The sequence below is a fragment of the Nuphar pumila genome, chromosome 2 (assembly GCF_984573655.1).
Source record: "Nuphar pumila chromosome 2, dmNupPumi1.hap1.1, whole genome shotgun sequence".
NCBI lineage: Eukaryota > Viridiplantae > Streptophyta > Magnoliopsida > Nymphaeales > Nymphaeaceae > Nuphar > Nuphar pumila.
The window spans coordinates 129,157,976-129,184,139 of record NC_143250.1 but is presented as its reverse complement, the minus strand read 5'-3'; the positions used below and the strand labels follow the sequence as shown (position 1 = coordinate 129,184,139).

At 38.1% G+C, this 26,164-nt stretch overlaps 1 protein-coding gene across 3 annotated transcripts in view; it reads left to right on the top strand.

The window, feature by feature from the left end:
* The window catches only part of LOC149847089 (protein SHORT ROOT IN SALT MEDIUM 1-like), a 48,842-nt gene that overhangs the window by 3,311 nt on the left and 19,367 nt on the right, over nucleotides 1-26,164 (top strand). For 2 of the 3 annotated variants that reach the window (XM_089996799.1, XM_089996800.1), the window contains exons 4-11: nucleotides 10,085-10,387; nucleotides 10,531-10,548; nucleotides 10,643-10,731; nucleotides 10,984-11,685; nucleotides 11,789-11,834; nucleotides 12,441-12,533; nucleotides 12,625-12,680; nucleotides 13,389-13,509. In XM_089996799.1, the coding sequence (XP_089852925.1) occupies nucleotides 10,085-10,387; nucleotides 10,531-10,548; nucleotides 10,643-10,731; nucleotides 10,984-11,685; nucleotides 11,789-11,834; nucleotides 12,441-12,533; nucleotides 12,625-12,680; nucleotides 13,389-13,509 (1,428 nt within the window). The remainder of the gene's footprint in view (nucleotides 1-10,084; nucleotides 10,388-10,530; nucleotides 10,549-10,642; nucleotides 10,732-10,983; nucleotides 11,686-11,788; nucleotides 11,835-12,440; nucleotides 12,534-12,624; nucleotides 12,681-13,388; nucleotides 13,510-26,164) is intronic. The other variant, XM_089996801.1, reaches the window with a different exon arrangement.

Sequence of the window (26,164 nt, the reverse complement as noted above, 5' to 3'; positions counted from 1 at the left end):
TATGTCTATGTATATATATACTCAACAATATATACATATACGGTTCAATATATATGTATAAACAATATATAAACTAACAATATATATATACATACTAAACCGACTAGGTAGCTCGCCTAGTCGATCTGGGTGGCGCCTAGGCACGCCTAGGCGGGCGCATAGGCGCGCCTTTGACAACATAGCTCATAGGTTCTGCGTGCTTTACTAACACAATTTTTAATAAATAACCGTCTATTACAAACACACTAATCTACATTTTTGAGCTAAGACCCACACTCATGAGAGGGAAGAGAAACAAAGATGGTGGTTTATCAAAGAAGATCAACAAGGGAAAGGGGGAAAAGATAGTCAGTTGAGGAAAAGATTGACGTGTCTTGTGCAAGGGATTAATGGGGAGAATATGGTGGCAGAGGACTAAAGTGAGACTTTAAGATTTTATTTGGGTTTCATATATCACGTCACCTACATTGAAAGTTCACAATTTTTTTAGGTTAGAAACATCAAGTTTCTGATCAAGTTAATTTTGGTACGTGTTTGCTATGATATTCTGACCTAAAAAAAGGTTGGCAATTTTTTCTTTTTTGACGTGATGGTCTGAATATTCCCATTCCTTTCTTTCTCTCATTCTTTTCATTCTCTATTGTTTTTATTATCCTCCTTATTCATGGATCAAATCCTCAGTTGTACCTATCTTCTTCCTTTTTACCCCAATTAGTTTATGAAAAATTGAACAATTCCATTTCCTAACTTGGAGGAGGCAAATAACCCCTTTCATTAGGAGTCAAGATCTCTCTGGATACCTTGATGGGTCCATCATCCCTTGATGACAATGAGGTTGTAATTTCTTTTGTTAATGTTAGAAATCTAGATTTTATTTCATGGATGAAGCGAGATCAGGCATTGGTCACCTACATCATCTCCACTTTGTCGTAGGAGGTGCTTATTAAAGTGATGATTGTACTGCATTGTAACTTTGGACTAGTCTGGTCCAAGCATATTCTTAAATTTCAGAATCCAGGATAATGTTTTTGAAGAGAGAATTTCAGAATTTGAAGAAAGGTTCCATGTCAATCGTGGGGTATCTGAATAAGATAAAGTGCATCATTGATCAACTTGCTATGGTTGGCTATGAAGTATCAGATAAGGATATGGTTCAATAGGCTCTCAACGGTCTTAGTCCTAAATATCGCGCCCTCTCTACCACCTTATAGTACTTGGAATTGTTTCCTACATTTGAGAATTTGAGGGGCCAAATTTTTACATTATGAGATGACTTTTTTGTTGATGTTGATGCCTCTAGTAAAACTCAGGAAATTTTTGTCACTAATGTTTCACGAGGCTGTGGAAGAGGTGGATACTTTAGCGGAGATAGGGGACGTGGTTGTTGAGGCAATAAGGGAGGTTGAGGTATACTCTCTACACCAAATGTTGCTCCTAACACAGTTCCCTTCATATGCAAGAAACCAAGCCATGTTAAAGCGAATTGTTGGTTCAAGGATGATCCTAGATATAATCAAGGGGAAACACATAACAAGAATCAAGGCAAGAGCCAATTTGGAGGTTAGAGTAGTACACAAAGTAGAGGAGAAGGTCGAGTCCCAATAGATAGGGATGGCAGTGGACCGGGGGAAAACAGAGCCTCGCCCCGCCTCTCCTCGCCCCGCTTCGCCCCATTTGGATCGGGGATGAAGGGCATGAAACTGGGATGGAGGCGGGGATGAAGGTTAAAATCCATCCCCGTGCGGGGATGGAGGCGGGGATGGACTGACGCTTTCCCTCGCCCTATCCCGATCCCCGCCTCGCTCCATCCCTAATCCTTCTAAGGGATGACAATAGGCCAAGGGGAAACGAGGCCCCGCCCCGCCTCACCCCCGTTTGGACCGGTGATGAAGGTTAAAATCCATCCCCGTGCGGGGATGGAGGTTCGGATTTTGAGATGGTACGTGCCAAATGGTGTCTTTCTGTCCTCAGGGACATGTAGGACGTCGAACACCCTCTCAATCTTCTCGACCCAGCTCTCAGCTGCCTCTGGGTCGGCCTTGCTCGCAAAAGTCGGTGGGTCCAACTTTAGGAACCTCTCAAAACAAACTCCGTCTGCGTTTGGAACAACCTCGACAAGAGGATCACGCGCAGCTGCCTGCGCAGCTTGTGCCGCCTGTATGGCCTGAGCCGCCTGCACTGCCTGTGCTGTCTGTGTCGCCTGAGCCATCATGGTCTCGGTCAGAGTGTCGATGGCCTCCATCATGAAATCCCTCTACTCCTGCCAGTTCGCGGGTGCACCAGAGGAAGACGGGACACCTCTGCGTGAATACGACATCTACAACACATATATTTTTCGCAAAACTATCGTGGTATAAAACTCATGAGTCATACTATGAAACTTTGGGAGAGGGTGATTGAGTCTAGGTTGAGGAAGGTTGTCATGATATCAGAGAATCAATTTGGTTTTATGCCTGGAAGATCAACTATGGAAGCTATACATCTTCTTAGACAACTTATTGAGAGATATAGAGAGAGGAACAACGATTTGTATATGGTTTTTATTGATTTGGAGAAGGCATCCGATAGAGTACCTAGGGACGTTCTCTGGTGGACAATAATGAAGAAAGGTGTTTCTCTCAAGTACATTAGTATAATTAAAGATATGTATGAAGGAGTATTAACCAATGTCCGCACTTATAGAGGGGTGACAACCAATTTTCCTATAACGGTTGGGTTACATCAAGGATTTGCTTTAAGCCCTTTCCTATTTGCTATAGTGATGGATGAGCTTACGAGATCAATTCAAGAAAATGTGCCATGGTGTATGTTGTTCGCTGATGATATTGTTTTGATTGATGAGTCTAGAGCTGGGGTTAATGCTAAGTTAGAATTATGGAGACAGACATTGGAAGCAAGAGGGTTTAAGTTGAGTAAGAGTAAGACAAAATATATGGAATGTCGGTTTAGTAAGCAACAAAGTAGTGATGGGAGTGTAGTGAAGCTTGGTGAGCAAGAAATATCGGTGGATGATTGTTTCAAATATTTGGGATTTATCATTCAAAAATATGGAGAAATTGATGGAGATGTAAATCATAGGATAAAGGTTGGGTGGATGAAATGGAAAACTGCAACTGAAGTGTTGTGTGATCGTAGAATGCCATTGCGGTTGAAGAGAAAGTTTTATAAGACAATTATTAGGCCACTTTGCTATATGGTACGGAATGTTGGGATGTCAAGAGACATCATATTCAAAAAATGAGTGTAGCTGAGATGCGTATGCTTAGATGGATGTGTGAAAATACAATAAAAGATAAGATTCAGAACGAGGAGATACGTAAGAAGGTAGGCGTTGCACCCATTGAAAATAAGATGAGAGAGAATCATTTACGGTGGTTTGGACATATTCGACGAAGGCCTAATGATGCTCCAGTTAGAAGGATGGATAAATGGGAAAATATATTAGTTAAAAGAGGTTAGGGTAGGCCTAGGAAGACTTGGATGGAGATGATAGGAAAGGATATGAATGCTTTGAGCCTCACCGAGGACATGACATTGGATAGAAATGATTGGAGGAGAATGATTCATGTGGAAGACCCAGAATGATTTTCTTTGTTGGTTCATATCGCCGACCCCAATTGTTTTGGGATGAAGGCGTAGTTGTTGTTGTTTGATCGATCCTACCCCCTTGGGGTTGATCCCGAACAAAAATCCTTCATACAATTACATCAAAGTTCTTAATGCACACCATAAGAGAATTACCCATGAATACACTCAAGCATAAAAGATTCAATGCTTAAATAAGAGTATTAAATAACCTTACCAGTGAAAAAGACTCCTCTGGAGTATGAGGCACAACTTGCTGACATTTCAGGACAGGGTTCACTTACAAAAATTTAAAACTTAATGCAAAAAGGATGATAAAAGCGTAAGATATTGTGGTGACTTTGATACCAAACCTGCAACGACCCCAACTCATAGCCCTTGAAAATGCGTATTTTTTTTCTTAAACCGTTTTACAAGTGCGAAAACAATCCCAGAGACCCGGAGTTCTTACAGTTCCAATTTCAATTGGATAGCCAACCACACCACAATAGAACTTACAATTATCATCCATAACCACCCAAACCAAACCTTTTATTAATGAATCAATATCAGTCTCAAAAGAAACATTATCATACTCAAACTGAGAGTAAGGCAACAACTAGAAGAAACAAAATAGACTAAAGGAAACAAAAAAGGAGAGTCACTCTGTCCATAGGTGAAACAGTCTAAAACAAGTGTGACCCTTGTACCTTCAAGGAGCTAGCCGACTTCACTGATCACCTGTGTTTGTAAAAAACTATAAAAGTAGGGTGTCAGAATTCGAAGAATTCTGCGTACAGGTCACTCTAGTGAATCATATAAGAATAAATGACATAAATAAGATTCATGTAATATTTTAGAGGGATACAGTTACAAGTAATTCCTAAGGCAATTAACCATTCACGCAAGAGAGAAATAATTATTAGGCATGAGAGACCTTTTAATAAACCACAAGAACCACACTTTAAGCGATAAGGGCATTTAACATGCACTAGGGAACAACATCATGCCTTCATTAACATATAACAACTAAGGAGACAAGTAAACATGCATGATTTAATGCATAGCAGAAATATACATGATTTATGTACAATGCATGAACGCGTTATTATCCTTTTATCAGAGTTTTCTTTTCAGATGCATGTTCCTATTAAATGCACACAATTTAAGTTTCTCTTTTTAATTACCGATGCCCGCGGATACGTAAAACAGGTAAAAATCTCCGAGGTCAAGTAGGGTTCTCAGGATAACTTAACACACAATTTGTATTTTTTACTAGGTTCCAAACTTAGCTCTCGACCGATATAAGGAATTAACACCATCCATCGGAACATTGAAAAACAACATCCAATGTCGGGGACACCATGGAAAACAACATTCACTTGTGTCATTTTCTTGGTATACCAAAACAACAACAACGATGTCAAACACACCACCTCCAGGCAAAGTGGCAGATTCTCCTTAAAACCATGGTCAGAAGAAGAACCTCAATATCGGGTTCAGGGGCAACAATAACGCACACAAAGTTTTTGTATTCTCACGATTTTCTTAAACCGCAACATCCAAGATTCCCACACTAAAGAAGGAACATCAAGAAAACATAATTTACACTGTTCTTTACTTTCTTTCATCTTGTTATTAATTCATCTCTTCTACATTTGCAAATCCACATGCAAAATTAATAACATAAGCTTGCAAATCAACATGTCAAGCTCTTCACGGGACCACAGTCCGTGGCAATATAGAACAGTGCAGTAAAAACCATAATATCACATTTGATTTTTACAATGCATTAAAACAACTAAAACAGAGAACAACATGTTCTCGGGGCTCATCCAGCCCCTGATGATCCAACTGACCATCAATACATTCACAAGCAAAAATCGTCAATCATTTCCCCATATGCATTCATTCCACATGCCTTTCCATTCACAATCATGTAAGTCAATATAGAAATGTGCATTAAACAACAATATTCTCATGCATGCGTATGAGTTTACACATTCATGTTAAATGCATGCTTTCATTCAATTTGCATGCTCATGTCAAATGCATATTCAATTTTACATACCCATGTCATATGCAATTCTTTTGCACAGCCCGCACTTTAATCACACTTGTGAGCATTCTGGTAATAGTACATGTGCCAAAGGCATCATTTAATATATGCACAAACATATAAACGGAAAGTGCAGCCTTGAAGTGTAACATTGAGTCAGCATATCATATCCAAGATGGTGAAACCGATTATTCTTTTCATGCATACAGTCCAGCTCATCCATAGGTCTGGGAATAAACACCTAAATGACTATGTCCACGGTAGGCATGAACTTGAAACCAAGACTTAAAATGACATACAGTTCGTGCACATGATACATAGTTAAAACATGAGAAAATCCCATTCTTAACATGCATTGAAATTACACACACTTAATAAAATCTGGAAATTTAGAAAACACACACATCACAAATATACACATTTTTTTTTCAATACACTTGACCCAGCCGACCCAGTCGGCCGGGTCTGGCATACAACCAAACCCACCCAGCCGACCCAGTCGGCTTGGGCTGACTGCCCCATCTAGGCTCAGCACACAAAAATATTTTTAAACTAAATCTTTTTTTTTTTGTTCTTCCAACCCATGCCCAGCCGAGTACTCGGCTGGGGCTCCACTGCCACCAGGCTCGGCCTGTCAGGCCAGCCGAACTGGGTTCGGCTGGGCTGACAGCCAGCTCACCCCAACAAAACCCTTTTATTTTTTTTGATACATGTGGAATCTGCCAGCACTGGGCAAGTGCTGCCAGACCCACAGGGAGTGGGCATTGCCCAGCCGAGCCCAACTCGGCTGGGCTGCCAGTCAGTCCAGCGATAAAAAAAATATATAAAATAAGTGTGCTGAAAACAATTTTAGAATATCAGACACGAAAATAAAAAAGTGCACAGTTGGACACTCCATTTTATTCTTATTGTAATAACAGCATATGAAGCCCATGTCCACCCAAGCTGGTGTCAGTACCATACCAGTGCCCAACACCAACAAGCCATGCTTAGGACTATGAAGAAATCCTTGCCAGAGAAGAAAATGATTGTTGCATATTTTCAACCACAACAGAAATTAAAAAGAAGAGTTTCACGTGATGTGACAAACAACCCAGACTACCAGTTCAGATGCATTAACAATTTAACAGTGAATACAACTTCATTACAGATCTGAAAAGCAAGTCATTCCGATGCAAAATATTCGAGTTTACAGCATACATACATCCAATGACTTTTACATTAGGTTATTCATGGAAATAAAATCACCATGGAACAAACACTTAATAAACAGTCTTTTAACATGAATAAAAATTCTGTTTTATCATGAGAATAAATATGTAAAGAAATCTTTTGCCTGGATGCACACGTTCTAAATAAAAACACAGGAAAAAGAAACTCATTAATCCCAATCTATACATACTAGAGTAAATGTTCAGATTTACTCTCCTCCCTTGGATTTTCACTAAAATACCACATGGAATACGAATCCATGTATTTTTTCTCATCTAAGACAATAGAGACACCCGTACCTCCGAACTGGTGCTTGGGGGTTGCGGTTGTTGCGAGAAGGAGAGTGCTTCCACTGGCCTCAACGGCTTCGGCGCTGTGAAGGGGATTCCGAGAGGAAGAGAGAGAGAAGCCGGGAGATAGAGAGACAGTGAGAGGCGAGGTCGACCGAGAGAGAGGGAGGAAGAGAAGGTGTCTGCCGCGGGTGGGAGGTCGCCGGTACCGGAGGTCCCAATGTTGCGCGTGAAACCGAGAGGGAGACGAGAGGCAGAGGGTAGGAGAACGAGAGTGGGAGGAGAAGAAAGGGTTTGGGCCCCTATTTGAAGAGGGGTGACCCTCGAAAAGGAAGGGGATCTCCACCCTCCTCCCGGCGGCCGCGCTCCGACCCCCCTCTCCATTGCGATTCCTTCGTGTGGGGTTAGGGTTCACTCTGAACCCTAACCCTTCTTTTTTTTTATCGGGCAACCCGTATCGGGTTGCCTTTATCTATTTTTTTTAATTGTTTCGTTACACGGGGCGTGGCCTGGATCCGAGACCCGAGATCCAACCGAATTGTGGATCCACTGGTTGGATCCAACTGTGGATCCCTGTACTAAACTCTTTATATATATATACATATGATACTAATTATATATATAAAGACCCCTTTATGGGTCCTGGATCCAAAACTCGGATCCCATGCCTAAATCAAATAATTTATGCATTATAATAAAAAAATCCAAATAATAATAAAAAATATGGTTATTACATTGATAAAAGAAAAGATGGTTTAGTCTTAACTCAAATAAAACAAGTATGTCTGATTGTAAGTCTTTGTTAACTCCTGTCTTAGTACACCAAAAATTGAGCATTAATGATGAAGAATTGTATAGTTATCCTACTCAATACAAGAGTATGGTTGGAATGTTGCAATATCATACTTTCACAAGGCCAAATGTTGTGCATGCAGTAAACCAAGTGTCTTAATTCATGCAGCAACCAAGAACTACCCATATGAAAGCAATTACCCATATGAAAGCAATGAAGCAAATTCTCAGGTATTTGAAAGGTATCCTGGGGGATGAATTGTTCTATAAGAAAAGAGATCATAGAGAAGATCTTCTCATGGTTATGGCCTCTTCGAATGCTGATTGGGCAGGAGATCCAGATGAAAGAATGTCAATTTCAGGTTATCGTATATTTGTTGAAATTTATCTAGTTTTTTGGTCCAGTCGTAAACAACGAGCCATAGCACGATCAAGCATAGAAGCTGAATATTGGGCTATGGTAGCAACAACTTCAGAGTTGACATGGATAAGAAGTCTCTTACATGGACTAGATGAGACAGTTCCAAGATCAGTTTTATTTTGTGACAATCAGAGTGCCATCAAATCTCATTGAATCCCGGTTATCATGGAAAGACCAAGCATATAAAAATTGATCAGCACTTCATCATAAGTAAAATTGAAGATGGGGAACTTGAAGCCAGATTCATCGGTTCAGAAAATCATATTGCAGATTTTTTTACCAAGGGTTTGACAAAGCAAAGGTTTTGGTATTTGAAGTCCAAGTTGTCCATGGTGATTATCTTGTATAACTTGAGGGAGGCTATTGAGAGATAACAAAATTTGGATTTGGAGTTTGGATCTGGATCCAAACCCAGATTCAATACAGCTGACATTACACCCTGGTTTCCTGTTGTGCGGGGTTTCCTTATCCTTGGTTCCAGTATTACCCTTTGTGGTTTCTATCTTGTAAAGCTTGTATTATGTGCAAATATGGAAAGCCCACTTGTATTATTTTCTATATAATGTAATGGCAGACCCACATTCCCTCATTGCGAATCGTTGGAATAGAAAGAGGAGCAGCCCCAATCCTCAACGTCTTCTCTTCTTCTTCTTTGCCTACATTCCTGATCATCATAAAGTACCAATTCTGATATCCTTATGGGTAGAAGTTTCAGGTAGTAAAAATCAAGACAGTTACCACTAGCAAATGTGGGCCCTTTGTCTCAATCCTTTAATAGAACACAAGTGTGAGTAAGAGCAAAGTTTGTACTGTTCTCTTGGTAAATGGAGGGATAAAGATGAAGAGAACAAGAGTTTTAGCTGAATATGATTAGAATCTGAGTAGATCTTTTGTTCAGCACAACGGGAAAGAGAAGAAAGATTAGATGAGAAAGAAAAGAAAAGAAGAAGAAGAAAAGGAATCAAATTTCTGCTGAATCTATAACTCAGATCCAAGCAGATCTGATGATTTGTGAGGGCTGTGTGCATTTGTGCAGATCGTAATATCGTTCTTCTTGCTTATTTGTTGATCATTCAAAGTTGTGTCCTTGCCGTCTCTAACTAGCCATAACATGATTGTCGAGGACATCAAGCCTTGTGATCAATTACAATAAGCTTTATGCATATTGTATTTTGTTCTAAAATTTATTTTCTTCAAAAGCAGATCAATGTGGAAGCAGCTACTCTTTTCTTTTCTTTTTTTTGTCGAGTTTTTTCAATGCGTATTGATGATTGCACAAAGTTCTAGTCATAGTGCCTACTGAAGATATTTCAATAGCTGGAATTATATGCTTAGGCAAGTTTGTAGTTCTAAACATGCATTGAACTTTGTCATTAAGGCATGTTCTGAATTCAAACATGAGCCAATCCTGGTCCATGGTTAAGCTGGGATCCACTAAAGGTGAGCAGCTCTATGTGAGTATTTTTTTCAGGGTGTTCTTGTCTAGCTCTTCTTGTTTGATACAAATGTTTGGAGACGATACCTTTATTGCATTGTCTTGAGATGGCCTCCCTTTTTTGGAGGCCAAGATAACCTCCCTCACTATTTCCATTTACATACATATCTGAAAACAATGCAAAATTCCTTTTTGCTGGTTGACATGCTATTTGTGTTCTTTGTGATGGGTGTGGGAATGGGACTCCTTTCTGCGACCACCTTGTAGCTTATGGTAAGTTGATTCAACTTCAAGAGTTTTTGGTTTTGCAGTTGGATGTAGTCAGTGGGAAGGGCATGGGTTTGTCAGCCCTTCAGGATCGTATTGGCGGATCTTCTAAGTTTTCTTCTGGGGATATTGGATCCAGCTTGGGTTTGAAAACCAGTGATTATATTCCATCATCAGACCATGGATATGGCCGTAAGAGTGACCAGTTTGCTAAGGGACAGGTCTCTGAATACCCTTTGGATAGGGGTCATTATGTCGAAAATCAGAATACATACATCGGAAGAGACTTGCAAAGTGAAACAGCAAGAATATACTCTGACTATGCTGGTCTTGGCCATCAATATCAGGTATTTTTGTTTCCCTCTGCGACATTACTTTTCTTTCGTCCTCCTTCATTTGCATATATGTGTAGAGTGGATACGAGTTTTTGGCTTAAATGGACATAGTCTGATGGCTAGTTTATTTTTTTTTCTGGTTTCTATTTTGGCAGTCTGATCTACGTGATCAGGTACTAATGCACTTTTCTGCTTTTGGTTGACTTCCTTCATTTAGGAATTCATAGTTGGAATAAGCTGGCTGATCTGTATCTTTCCTTGACATAGGTTTCTTTGATGCATCATCAACAGTTTCTGCAGGATGAGACAAATATGAGGCAGAGTTTATCAACTTCTGCTCTAGATGCAAGCATGAGGTACTTGTCTCTCGATAAAGCCATTTAATGTAGTCCAGATTGTGATGGTGATTGGACAATCTTTTCTGTTCAGTGAAAACATCAATGTTATCATGCTTTGCAATTGCTGCTTGTTCATCATTATCTTATAAAATTCTGCATATATATTTTTTATTAATTTATGCTGCTACCACCGAGTTAATGCATTTTCCCTACATTTATTCGAATAGTTATGCACCTTACTGCACTGAGTAGCATATGAATTTCTGGCAGACCAAGTGGTTATCTTGCAGCAAGGAGTGGTACAGCCCGGCATGGATCTCAAGATCCTGCCTCCTACGGTGCAAGGATGGATGCGGATGACCGCAGTTTATCTGCAATTGGTGGTGGTTCATATGCTGAACAACGTCCAACATCAATTCTCGGTACTGCTGGAAGGAGTAACCTTGATGATCTTTACCATACACATGGGTCTTCTGGCTCAGGTTATGGGGTTGGGTTACCTCCTGGTCGTGATTATAGTGCTGGCAAAGGACTCGGGAATGTGCTTGACTATTCTGGAGGTGTTTCTTCTCGTGCTGGTCATCTGAGCATTGGAGGTTCTCGGCTGGAAGATCGAAAAGATGATCGAGGTGTACTTAATCACGATTTTGAGATTAGGGAGGACGATCGTCACAGAGATCTTGCACGTGAGAGAGAGAAAGAACGAGAACGAGAACGAGAACGAGAACGAGAACGGGAAAGGGAAAGGGAAAGGGAAAGAGAAAGAGAGAGGGAGAGGGAGAGGGAGAGGGAGAGGGAGAGGGAGAGGGAGAGAGCACGCATGATGGAACGCCGCGAGGAGAGAGACCGTGAACGTAAACGTGAACGTGAAGTTAGACGTGAACGGACTCCTCCGAGGATCACAAGGGATCGTCAAGGTTCAAAGGAGCACTCTTTGAGAAAGGAGTCAACACACCACGAAGTTGTGCATAGGTGGAACTTGAAGCTTTCTAGTGTCGTAATAGTTAACTAGGTTGATGATGCTGTTATGGTCCATTTTTTAACTAAACTCTGTGTTTTGTCATACTTCTTGAAGGCGTCATTCATCTCTTAAAGAAAGGAGGAGAGAGTATATCTGCAAGGTACAAAGCATTTAAGATCTTAATATCTTCCATACTGTTCAGGACAAAGTCGACCATCACATGGTGGAGTTAGGGACTTCGTTGGTCCTGTCTATTTTAGATAATTCCAACTTGATTCTTGCTGTGCATTTGTTTTTCCTGAATGATCAGTACATAGGGCGACAACTGCTAGGATGCAGCTGGGTGCAACTAGCTAGGAGATTTTAGATACTATCATTTCAGAAGTTACTTCTTGCGTATGAGTGCTTGCAGTACATGTTACTAGTTGATTGTGTTGCTGCCGATATTTTATGTAAAAAATGTCATGCCATTTGCTAGGCCTTGGTTGATTGGAAAATATTTATCCTCAATCACAAGTAAAATGTTTATGGAAATATGTGAGGCTCTAATTTATTTATTTTAATGGACAAACCAAGGTGCTTCGTGTTCATGGATTTGGCTTGAATTTGTTTATTTTACAAGTTTATCAATATCAAAGAAACAAAACAAAAAGTGTGAATTTCATCATCATTTTGTTACATAAACCCTTCATGGGCAATCCTCTCCCTAGCAGGTTCTGCAGAGATGTATATAGTTTCAAAGCTAATGAGCTTATTCTTTTTTCAGGTTTATCCATTCTCTTTGGTGGATGCTGAAAGAGATTTTGTGTCCATCACCAAACGCTATCCCAGGCTACCAGTTTCTCCAGAATTTAGCAAGGTAAATCTTCCAGCTACAAATATATGCACAGTATAAGTTGGCAGTACATCTGGAGTTCTGATGCAGTATTTGTTATTTGACATATATGCAGCTTGTCATTTACTGGCCAAAACATAACCTAAATGTTTCGTTTCACACCCCTGTCAGGTAATGTTAAACTGCTACCTTTTTCTCTTCCAAAATGAAATTGCATATTTGTTGTCCTATGTTACCCCGATTCGTGATTGTGTCAGAGTTGAGCATTCTTCCAGATGTGGTATTCATGCTGGTATTTAAGTTTGAAAGGCCAAGTCATAGTTTTCTTATCTGAACTTGTACTTATTCTATTTCTAAGTGAAAAATGTGTCAATGATGTTTGTTTAATGGATTACTTGACTTGGATGACAGTGTATTCTTCCCTGATGGCAGAATTGTTTCTGTCAAGTTAATGTCAGTCCTGATAATTGGCTTGATTCCATATGTTTCAATAGTTCAAAAGCAATGTCGGAAGGATGATAGTCTTTCTTAATCAGAAAAGGCAAAAAAATGGTGTGTGTCTAAGAAAACTACAAGTTGCGTTGCCTTATACTTCATTTAGGTTTTCCAGGTACTGATCTAAAAGCCCGACTTTGAGTGTTTCTTCAGATCTTTATATGTCACAAACTCTTTATATACTCGAAGAAGTTGATATATGTTAGCTTTGCTAAGAGTATGTTTGAGTCTTCAGGGTCAACCAAGTAGTACTTGTCAAGTTGCCCAGCTAAGATCACCAAGACTTTCAACCCTGTCAGATTCCCTCTGTTATTTTTTTTGGCTGGCATGATAGATCAGTGTGTAATGCTTCTCCAAGCATGAATTTTACACTGTTTTGTGCAGCTTTGAGCATGAGATAATTGAAACTGATGGCAATATGGAGCAAAAACAACTATCAACAGAACCAACTACAGAGGAGAATGCCGGAAAATCTTCTGGTGTGAGAACAGTCTGGAATGCAAAGGTAGAATGCTAAATAATTGTTTGTGTTTGTATCAAACTAATGAGATCATTTTCTTGATCCTATTTATTTGTATATGGATGGTTGGACCTTTCTTCACGAAACAAATAGGTGGGTATAATGGAATGGGACGTTTAGTTTCATACTTGCAAGGCTTTCACTAGATTATGCCCTTACATTACAAGTAGTTGGGTTTTACCTAAATATTTCTTGCTGTCGAAATTGTCTCTTATTTGATGTCTTTTACCAGACCAAACATTCTCAAAATTGTGTGAATGGCATAATATTGCATTAAGCCAATGTTGCAAAGTGTTTCTATAATAAGGTGCATCCAATTGTACCCAAAAGTTAGTGTTAATTTTAGACTTGTGGCTGTCAGCAGGACCATGCCCTAGAGAGGAAGGGCATAAGTGTCTTGAGCCAGGCCTTCAAGACAGAGGGCATTACATGTCTTAGTGAGGCACATTCTGACAGTTTTAAAGTGACCATGAGAGATGTGAATGACAAGTCACAAGCCACCAATAAGCTCACAATCTTTGCCACCCATCCTCTCATCTCTCTCTCTCTCTCACTCTCACTCACTCTCACACTCTCACTCTCACGTGCACACACACACACACAAACACGCACAAACATCGATGAATGAGCATGTGCATGCATATACAGGCACATGGAGATAATACTGACAACAAATGAACACACACACACACAAACATACACCTGTAGACAGGCTCACATACTCATGAAGATGGGGGAAGGGGAGGGAAATAAGGTGGGAGAACGAAACACCTGGTATTCAGCAGTTCTAGTGACATCACTATGTGATGACTGTCGGACATTGCCTTTTAAATACTTTTCAATGATTGTTCACATTTTCCTTTAAAATGGTAGTTGTCAGTTGATTAGAATCTATCACATATGCGAAGACATGAGTATGGGACATGACATGGTACACACTATGTCTGACTGGGGGGACACAACTATATATATATATATTATATAATGTGACTTATCAGTTCAATAGTTCCTGTTTAGCAGAAATATGGATATTCCTTGCTTGCTTGCAGACAATTACTTATTCACAAACCATTGTGGGGCACACACACGTGTGTTTATATTTATATATATATATATATATATATATATATATATATATATATATATATATATATATATTGGAAAAGTGGTAGCTGCCTACCACTTTTCTGGCCTACCACAAGCGAGCGGGTGTTTTCAGGTTGGTTTCAGATGTGTCCAGCATGGTTGATTTGCTAGGAATTAACACTTGGGTAATATTTTATCAATAAAAAACATGATTTTTAAGCTTTGAATATTTATGAAAATCTTAGACCGTCGATTTTTAAACCTTATAAAAACCTACTTATGTGTTGGAAACAATCCAAGAGTCGATTTCTATAAAATCAAGCATATAGAACACATCTGCACTGTCAGATTTAAGGAAAACATGAAAAAACCCTTCAAAAGCCCTGTAGATTAGCAGTAGGCTAGAAAAGTGGTCGGCAGCTACCACCTACTCTCTTTTTTTTTGTGTGTGTGTCTATATATATATATAATCAGAGTTATTGAAAGCGTCGTATGTAGTGGGGAAGCGCAAAATGTTGCTCTCCCGAAATGCGCTAGGAAGCACAAAAAAATTGGGAAGCGTGCTTTCCATTTTAGGGAAAGAACACTTCCCTCTGGATTCTCCCTTTTTTTTGTATTTTTATTTTTTTTATTTATTTTTCTCTTTTTTCGCTTCCCTCTCGCTTCCTAGGTCGGTTTCGAGACGATTCTTGGTTCACTTCTAAGTCATCCCACGCTTCCGTTTTCCTAAAATTTTGAAAGTGTCTCGCTTCACGCTTCTGCTTCCCTATTCTGCTTCCTGGACTGGCAATATACATATATATATATAATAAATCTCTAACTTTGTCTTTTTCAAATTGAAATAGATATTGAAAGTCTGCCATACTTCAAAGTTGATCCCTAGGCACATCTCCTTAATTTGATTATGAATCTTTTTTTGAAGAATCCATGGGTACAGACTAAGGTGAAGATTCAAAACAGATATTGATTATATATCACAAATTATTATTCAATTTGAATTGAATAATAATTTGTAATATATAGAATAAGTATAGTTATAAGTTTATGATTAGTTTAGTTATAATAAATAATCAATAAGATAAAGATGAGAAAATAATATAAATTTGATTTCATTATTTTCTAATTCATAAGATGATATAAATAGTTTTTATTTTATATATTTTTTCATTTGAGATGGAAAAAATAAAAAAACTGTTTTTTTTATTTTTAAGCAAGTTGATTGTGAAACCCTTTAGAATGTTGAATATTTATTACATCTTCTATGCGAAATGCTCAAATATCATAAGATCTTGATTCCTGCTCAAAAGGTTAAAAATATATATTAGACTTATTGAGACAGTTATAAGTCCTAGGAGTCAATTTTGCTCAATAGAAATATGTTTTCAAGATGATTTCTCTTTTGATGTTATCCAATGGATAGTAAAATGTAAAGGGGTGTCCCCCCTGCATCATAGTAGCTTCATTAGATCATACATCTTTCTTGATATATCCAGATTCCAGATAATAAGCATAAATAGAAACATTTTGGAGCTACAAAGATAGTTATTAAAGCACTGCATACAAAAATTCTTCCTAGAGTAGCTGTTAATACATATAACAAAAAGTCTATTATAGCCATTACTTAAATTCAATGTACTCTAAGGATAGAGGAATACATAGAGTTGAATATACTAGAATAAGAAATTGAAAGGTCATTGAATTGTTCGTTTAGAAATTTCCTGAAAGCTAATCGTAGTTTTTTTTTCCATTGCAATGATAGGGGGTGGTTATGCTCATTACTAATCTTGTGGAAGAGAAGAAAGATAACTAAGTATACATTTTTTTATCAAAGGTTGAATTGATCATCAAAATAAGTATGCCAAAATTAGGATAGATCTTAGGAAATAAAACTTTATATATATATATATATATATATATATATATATATATATATGTATATATATAGGGGAAGGGGGGCTGTTCAACCAAAGGAAGGTCCAAAATCTACAACCAACGACGACCAGACAACTCTTCTTCGCCAATGCTTGAGCATCTCATCTATCAAACCTCATATATTTGTTATTTATAATTTATTAAGAAATATGCTTTATACTAAGACTTTATGACATATAGACATGTTTTTCGAAACGTGAAAAATCGATGGCTCACAATGTATTTAAAACTTTACAATACAAAGTATTGTGGGCTGTTGATTTTTAGCAGTTTAAAAAACACATCTAAACATCAGAAATTCATAATCCAAAACATACCACTCACTAAATGAATGATAAAAATCCAATATGTAAAGTCTGATCGATGAAATACTTGATCATTAGATAAGGAACACCGGCGATTATCAGCGGTTGTAGATTTTGGACCTTCCTTTGGTTGGATGGTCCTGCTTCCCTATTTCTATATATCTCTCTTTCTATATATATACCATAGTCACATATATCGGCGATATTTTCAAAATATTGCGATGTTATCATTGTATTTTCAGCTAACAATATTATAGGTAAAATATCACGATATTTTAAAAATATCGCTAATTTGATAATATCATGATATTATCGATTATTGTTATTGTTTTTATTGATTTTCTACATTTTAAATGCATTTTTCTTCTTTATTTTGTATTTCTTACTTATTTTTTATTATATTTCTTTTATTATCTAAACATGATATTTTCTTACTTATTTTTGTTTATATATATATATATTTTAAGCCCCGAGATTTGCCTGAGATTTATCACCAAACCTATAATATCGCAAGAAATAGCCAATATCGATATTTGTGACTATGATATACAGACAGACACATATGTATGCATGCATGTATGTATATATGTATATGAAAGAAAATGTGTAACTCCTAAACATTTTTATGCCTGCCCTAAACATCCTGAACACTTCTAGAAAACATAGTTGCAAGTGTTTTTTGCTTGATCATAACCTATTGACATGTTTTTTGCTTATTTACTAGACCGATGCTTTGGATTGAATCAATTTAGTGAGAAAATTTGATTTTAAGTTTTAGTGCAATATGAGCCATTGATTTTGAAGCATTCTAAAAACACATCTAAATATGAAAAGCTCTAATCTCATATATGCTTTTTTGCTAAGTAAGCTGTAGAGATTACAATTGTAAGTTCAGACTAACCAAACATCCAAACGTCGCCCTTCAAAGCCTTTTTTGATGGTTTATGAGATACAACTGTTTATGACCTACACGTCATTCTCTCTCTGTCTTATGTATGTATATAATATGTGTATGTTTATTTATATTTGGAATAATGTCACTATCATCTTAAGTGAAAATTCTTGAACAAATAACCAATGGCAAATTTTAGAAGATAATCAAATCATAAAAATAAATGGATAATTTGTGATGGTGCTGATCGTGTCTAACATGTTTCATTGTGTCCATAAAGTGTCATGTGATGTTGACATCGGAGTATGGGACCATGGTTGCCAGTTGAGGAAGCGGGAGCTGGAAGCGACAAGGGAAGCGGGAAGCGGGAAGCGAGGCACTTTCAAAATTTTAGGAAGCGGGAAGCATGAGACCACTTAGGAGCGAATCAGGAATCGTCTCGGAAGCGACCTAGGAAGCGAGGGGGAAGTGAAAAAAAATAAAAAAATAAAAAATACAAAAAAATTGAAAAATTGGGGGGAAGCGTGATGGGAAGCACACTTCCCATAAAAGGGAAGCACACTTCCCATTTAAAAAGGGCGCTTCCCCGCGCATTTCGGAAGCATGGCGTTCCGTGCTTTCGAAGTGCGCTTCGGGGAAGCGCTATTCCCCACTTACCTAGGCACTTCCGGTAACTCTGTATGGGACCTATCTTTTGTGTTTGTTTAACATAGATTAGAATGTGCTCTCTTTGTTTTGCAAGTTACAAAATTTCTCTAAAATCTCTTGGTTCTTGTAGCTGAAACTTAAGCTCTTTCTTTGCCCACCTTATGGTATTTTTGGGCATTGGAAGCCCCTAGCCTCATCATAGAATTGCTATCTATGGTGGAAATACTTGTTTGTTTCCTTTCTGTGCACTGCTCTAAGAGCCTGGTTATAGCTGATATTCTTGAAAGGCTGTATTTATGCCTGACTTTTGTTGCGTGCTTGGTCTGGGTTCAAGCCTAGGTTTAGCTATGTTGGCTAGGTTAAAAACAAGGTCTATTTCTGTTGGATTTTGACAGCGTTAGGAAAAAATTTTTGGATCTCTCATTATGCTGAAAATTTAGGGTTTAGTTCTTGACATGTTAGACCAACTTGGGTTAAAATTTTGGGATTTTAGGTTTGGTATTCTAGGAGATTCAGACAGTTCAAGTTTCGGGATTTTCTGGGTGCAGGTTTGCAGACTGGTTCTGACAAACCTTGGAAGAAAAAATATCTATCTCAAAGTACTGCTCAGAAAATTATGAAATTTTAGGGAGAGTCTAAGGTCTGGCTGGAAAAGGTTTTGGTAAAATTTAAGGGTCTCACTCGTCAGGGTTGGAGAGATAAAAATACGGAAATAAGGAATCAGGTTTGGATCTGTATTGGGTATGGACTGAGATTTGACAAAAACAGGTCTAAATGTCAGATTTATTTCTCCTCACCAGGATGGAGAAAAAACTTGTTTTTTGGTGGGTTAGTCAAGGACATGTGGGTTGAGTTAGGGTTAATTTTTCAGGCTTAAACTAGATCTGGTTGGGCGGGTCAGATTCTGCACTTCATGGCAACAGAATACTGAACCTTAGGCTAAGTTCAACGTCTAGGATGGGTTTGAGATGAGAGAGGGGTTAAGATGTAGGCTTTGTCGACTTACCAGGGTTCAGCAAGGTTGGGAGGTCTACTACAGGTCCAGAGCCTTGGGAAGTCCACTAAGGCTGAGTTGCTGAGGCAAAGTTCTAATTATTGGTGTGCTTGAGTCTAGCCCACACGATCAAGGACTTAGGCTGCACTAAGTACCTTGGTTGGGCTGACCTACTAGAGGTCTGGGCTCAATGGCTAGAGCCTTAGAGCAGAAGAGAGTGTGAGGTCCTAGGGTCACGAGAGATAAGAGAGAGAATGGGAGAGAGAGATGCCTCTTAGAGGGACGACACTTAGAGAGAGAGAGGAAGAGGAAGGCGAACTTTAGAGGGAGAGTGAGGGAAACTTCATTACTTGATTTTTTTTATCTCTATGTTTTCACAAGCCTTTATATAGGCATAAGAGAGGGTATTAACACCCCTCACAACTTAAAAGAAATATTAAATGAAAGACAAAATGCTAAGAGACACTTGGATAAACCTACTAGAGAATTAGATATCACCCAAGCCTCTTCATAATAGCCATAGCATGTCCATCTAGGACTTCAATAGGAGAGGTTGACCTCCCTAAATGGCCCCTACTTGGATGGCTGGCCCTTGAATGCTCCTTTGGATCCGGGTCCTTCCAATGCCGATGCGGTTCATTCTTGCTTTGCTCCGTCCAATGCCGAACTCGATCTGTGTCTCATTTGCCTTCAATATTGAATGAGGTGGTGCCCCAAATCAAATGCCCACTCCAAGATGGAGCTTGGATCCGGATTTGTGGGAAATGGGTCCTCATCAAGTGCTTGAACCAGTGTTGTGAAAAGCGTTAAGGCGTAGCGAGGCGCTCCACCAAAATCTGAGGCGAGGCGTAAAGCGTAAGCCTCAAAGTTTTTTTTTAAAACTTAAAAAAAACTATAAAACATATCTAAAATTATAAATAAATAAAAAAATCTTTATTGATGAAGCAACAACCAACAGAAAATAAAAAATCTCAAATAAATGCTAAAAAAATATGAGATTAACATATAAAAGTAATATTAATGCAACAACTTGATCTATGTAAGTATCTAAAAAATAAAACATGGGCATTCATTAAATAAAAAATTAACATTATCAACGAAATGCATCTTAGCATTAACAATACAATGTCATAATTAGAAAATGCATGTTAGCATTAACAACTAAATGCTAATATATTTGTCCAAAACTCTTCAAAATGAGAGTGTTAACATTCACAATTGCAATTGAAAGACCTAAAAAAACATATAAATGACCATAGCTATATGATGTGAATTAGGGGCCTAGGCTCTTCTTGTGTCTCATCATCATCAATATCTAAGTCTTCACTGTCATCATCTGAAGAGTTCATATAAATAGGTTCTTCTTCATCTTCATTCTCTCACTCTTCATCATTTGCACTTTCTTCCTCCACATCCTCGGTCACTTTTTTTGCTTTTCTTTTTCGTGCAATAAAAAATCATGTATTAAATACTTATTTTATGTAATTAAAAAATATATTTATATTCATAACAAGGTAAAAGGAATTTAACTTTACCTTGATCTCTTGAAGACATGTCTTGCCTAGAACAAGTTTGTGAATCATGAGGTGAAGTAACTTTTTCAATAGACACATGCTTAATGGCATTTATGTCGAAGTTCGGATCCAACCATTAATCCTCCAACCAATTGGGATCACTATGCAACACTGAATCTTCCTTCTCCAGAATTCACTCATCGTCTGAGTCTATATGATCTAGACATATAGGGCCTTTGGTAGCCTTCCTCCTTATATTTCTCTCTCTTAATTTCATATTGTACATTACAAAAACCAATGCATTCATCTTCTCTTGTCCAAGTCTATTCCTCCGTTTTGTATGCACCTATAATTTCAAATCATTGATAATCGATTATAAGATAATTACACTTATAAAAATGTATTTCACAAATAAAATACAAATTAACAAACCAATGAGAAAGTACTCCAATTCCTCTCACAACCCGATGCACTGCATGTCAAACTTAGAATTCAAATTGCAAAATTCATCAACTCAGGATTTTTGTGCCCAAATGAACTCCACCAATCAGTTGTATTCAAATAAAAAATATAAAATTGATAAAAACATTAAGAATGTCATAATTAACTAAAACATAAAAAAATATTAACAAATAACAACATAATTGCAAACTTACCAGGACTTTTTAATTTTCTTGTTGTAACAACTGCCTCTCTACCAAACAACCCCTTTGCCTTTTTAAATGCATCAATTTGTGTTGTAATTTTTAACCGAATATTTGCATCAGAAACCAATTTCTCAGTACAATCATAGAAGCCATTCATAACTTTTTCATCCGTATTTGTGAGCATAATGGAAATGTGGATTTAAATAATAGGCAGCTGCATGCAAAGGCTTATGAAGTTGCAAGTCCCATCATCTATCAATGATATCCCAAATAGGTTTATATTTTCTTTCAACCTTGTCAAGGTTTAAAGCAATTTCCTAATTGATATAATATGACAACCCAAAACTTATGATAATTAAGAACAATATAAGAAATGTTCTTAGCATCTGATTTCTTATTGTAATTAGATGATCTAAAATTTGAAAATAAGAACATCGACTTCAACTCTTTCTTATAACATCAAATACTATGAAGCGTGAGATTGTTAAACAAGGAGTCTTCACGCTGAGCTGTGCAGGAAGAGAAGAAACAAAATAACGAAAGAGGCGTCTGCAAGAAGAAAAAGACGTCAGAGCCAGTCTGCGTCTATCAATGCATTAATAATATATTGAGTACACAATTTTAGGGTACGAAAATACCCTCTAGTAGTATCGTAAAATACATTACATACAAACTGGATCTTGATCCGGTTCAGTACATGGATCGGGTCGGGTCCTGTACATACATAAATTGAGTCCAAGACCCAATGACAACTTCTTTTCAGCCTCCCTCAAGTTGTGCATGGTCCTGGACCATGAGCAACTTGCCTTTTAGAAACCAAAATCTGTCCTTTGTCAGCCCTTTGGTGAAGATATCAGCAACTTGCTTTTTAGTTCGCACAAACATGGGCTCAATCTCCTTTTCTTCAACTTTTTGCCTAACAAAATGCTGATCTATCTCAATATGCTTTGCTCGACTATGATGAATGGGATTGAAAGACATATTGATGGCACTTTGATTGTCACACAGTAGCAGTGACCGAGCAATTGGTTCTTCTATTTCCGTTAGGAGATGCCTTATCCATGTGGCTTCAGCAGTGGCAGCTGCCATCGATCTGTATTTAGCCTCAGTACTTGACCTAGCAACCACCTTCTATTTTCTACTGCTCCAAGATACCATGTTCGATCCAATGAAGCTGCAATAACCATATACTGATCGTCGTTCATCTGAATCACCCGCCCAATCAGCATCAACATAAATGATGATCTCATGGCTGCCGCCTGGATCTAATCTACTTTTCTTGTATACCAGCCCATCACCAATTGTACCCTTCAGATAACGAAGTATTCGTTTGACTGCCTCCATGTGTGACGTATGAGGTTCATGCATAAATTGAGACACCTGATTAACCGAATACACTATATCGGGTCTAGTAAAAGTCAGGTATTGTAGCATGCCAACTATGCTACGATACTTAGTGGGATCTCCATATATATCCCCTTCTTTAGAACTCAGTTTCTGATGAATGGCACTTGGAGTTGCTAATGACTTACAATCTGTCATGCCTGCCCTACTGAGAATGTCCAACATATATTTGTGCTGAGTAAGGGTGAGTGTATCACATCTTTTATCAACTTCCACCCCAAGAAAATATTGCAGCTCCCCCAGATCTTTCATTTTGAATCTCTGACTTAATAACTTCTTTATCTCTTCAATGTGACTTTTGCAGTTCCCTGTGATGTTGATATCATCTACATATATCAATAGTAGAGTAGTGACATCTCGTTCATTGTGAATGAATAACGAGTGATCCAGAAAGGACCGAGAAAAGCCATGCCTTTGTATCTCTAGTGAAAAACTCTCGAACCAGGAACGCGAAGCTTGTTTTAATCCGTAGAGTGCCCTTTTTAGTTTGCATACATACTGCTTGGCGTCTCGTTCTGCATACCCAGTGGGTTGTTCCATGTAGACTTCCTCTTTTAAATCCCCGTGTAAAAAAACATTTTTTTACATCTAACTGGCTCAATGTCCATCCATGTTCAATGGCTAGACTCAACACAATACGAATGGTTCCCATCTTAACCACAAGGTTGAAAGTTTCATCGAAGTCTTGTCCTTGTTCTTGTGTGAATCCCTTGGCAACAAGTCTAGCATTATACCTTTCGATGCTTCCATTTGGTTTATACTTTATCTTGTATACCCATTTTGATCCAACAACATTTCTATTTAGTGGTCTAGGCACAATCTCCCATGTTCCACATTCATGCAAGGCTTCCATTTCTTCATTCATTGCTTCGACCCATCTTCTAGAACTTGTAGCTTGATAGAACATGAGAGGCTCATTATCTTTATTTATGAATGTCAAGAACAACTGAAAATACAATGAAAATTTTTTATAGCTTACCCACCTGTCAGGCGGATGTCGAATCCTTGAGGATCTTTTGATATCCATCATCTGTGGAGCAGGGTCAGAAGGACCCATATCTGTACAAGGAATGAATGAGGGCTCTTTCTCTCGCCGGGTGTATACAACACCCTTATACCTTGTTGGCTCCAAGTCTTGTGTGACAATCTCTTCTCTTTGAGTTGTATTTGTTAATTCTTCATATGTCTCCTTTTGACTACAGTCTGATGGGCAATCTTCCTTAGCACTAGAGAATAGTTCTGAATTTAACCATGGGTAGTATACCTCAACACTGAGACTTGAGTTAACAACATGGAGACTTGAATGAGGCGTCTGATCATCAAAATTCATTTCATCAAAAACTATATTTCTCGATATTTTGATGCGTTTACTCAATGGGTCATAACACCTATACCCCTTGTAGTCTTCAACGTATCCCATAAACCTGCACTTTAAGGCTTTGTCTTGAAACTTATGTCCCAATGAGCTGTCAATGTGAACATAGCAAATAGACCCAAACACACGTAATTCATGGTAATCAGGTTGTATGCCAAATAGAGAAAAATATGGTGACTTATTTTCTAATATGGTCATGGGCAGTCAGTTTATCACATGAATTGTGGAGTGAAAGACTTCAGTCCATAGTGCTACAGGAAGATTGCTCCCGTGCATCATGCTCATTGCACTCTCAACAATATGTCGATGCTTCCTCTCAGCAATCCCATTTTGTTGAGGTGTATGTGGGCAAGACACTCTCCTCTTTATCCCATTATGTTGAAGAAAACTAACAAAGTCACTAGAGGCGAATTCACCTCCTCCGTCACATTGGAAATTGAGAATGTTGGTAGAGAAATGGTTTTGAACAAAGGAATGAAATTTCTGAAACAATCCAAAAACTTTTGATTTGTGCTTCATGAAAAATATCCAAGTATAATGTGAATAACTATCAACAAAAATGAGATAATATTTACTGCCAGAAATTGAAGCAATTGGGGCAGGACCCCAGACATCAGAACATATGGCCTCAAAGGGCCTTGAAGCTCTTTTATTAATGGAATTGAATGGCAAAACACGACTCTTACATAAATGACAACTAGAACACTTTATATCAATGACTTCTGAACTCAGACTGGACTTAGGAATGAGATTATTCGAGACAAGTTTTTCAATAAAATGACGACCACAATGACCCAGACGACTATGCCAAAGTCTTGACTTATTACATTCAGAAATGGCAAACACAAATTCAGAAGGAGCGAGAAATTGATGTTGGTGAGGCTTCAAGGATGAATAGTCAGAATGAACAGAGGAAAGATCTTCTTGAAAGATGTACATGTTGCCCCATCTTTTTCCCTCAGCGAATGTCTTCCTCGTGCGAAGATCCTTAACATAAACAGAAGAGGGAATGAATTCAACTGAAGCATTAATATCATCAAGTTTTGAGACAGAAACAATGTTCTTCTGAATATTAGGAGCATGAATAACATTTGAAAGATTAAGAGAGGACTTGGACATGAGTATAATGGCATTTCCAATATGTGAGATGGAATGATGAGACCCATCTCCCGTGACTATGCTATTGTTATCAACATAAGGAGTGAGATTCAAGAGTTTACCCGCATCACCGTGACATGAGTCGCTGCTCCAGAGTCGACATACCAAGTGCCTTTATCATTTTGCTTCATATTCAAGCCTGCCAAGGCTGCCAACAACAACTCTTTTACTTCTCCATCCCTTCTAGCCTCTGCTTGTGGAGCTTTTCCTTTGTTTTGAGGGTTGAACCAACAATTTGCTTTAATATGCCCTTTCTTATTACATAGAAAACAGGTGGGAACGGGCCTTTGTCCTTGTATATTGAGCGTGAGAAGTATACCACGGCCTCCAAAGTTTCTCCCTTGACTTCCCTTTCTTCGAAAGAAATTTCCTCTACCTCTACCATAAGTCATTCCTGTGGCCATTACATCTTGGGTTCCTGAATGTCCATGAATGTCTTCAGAAGATCCTTTCAGAGTCATTTCATATTGCAATAGTTTGGCACAAAGATCTTCAAATTTTGGAAGTTCTGGTAAACATAATAAAGCCGTTGTCATAGCATGATAATCTGGCCCCAATCCACTCAAAGTTTGTTGTACCTTATCCTTTTCACTGACGAGACACCCCATAATAGCCAGCTGATCCGTGATGCCTTTCATTTTGTTCAGGTATTCCATAATAGACATGGAATCTTTCTTCAACATTT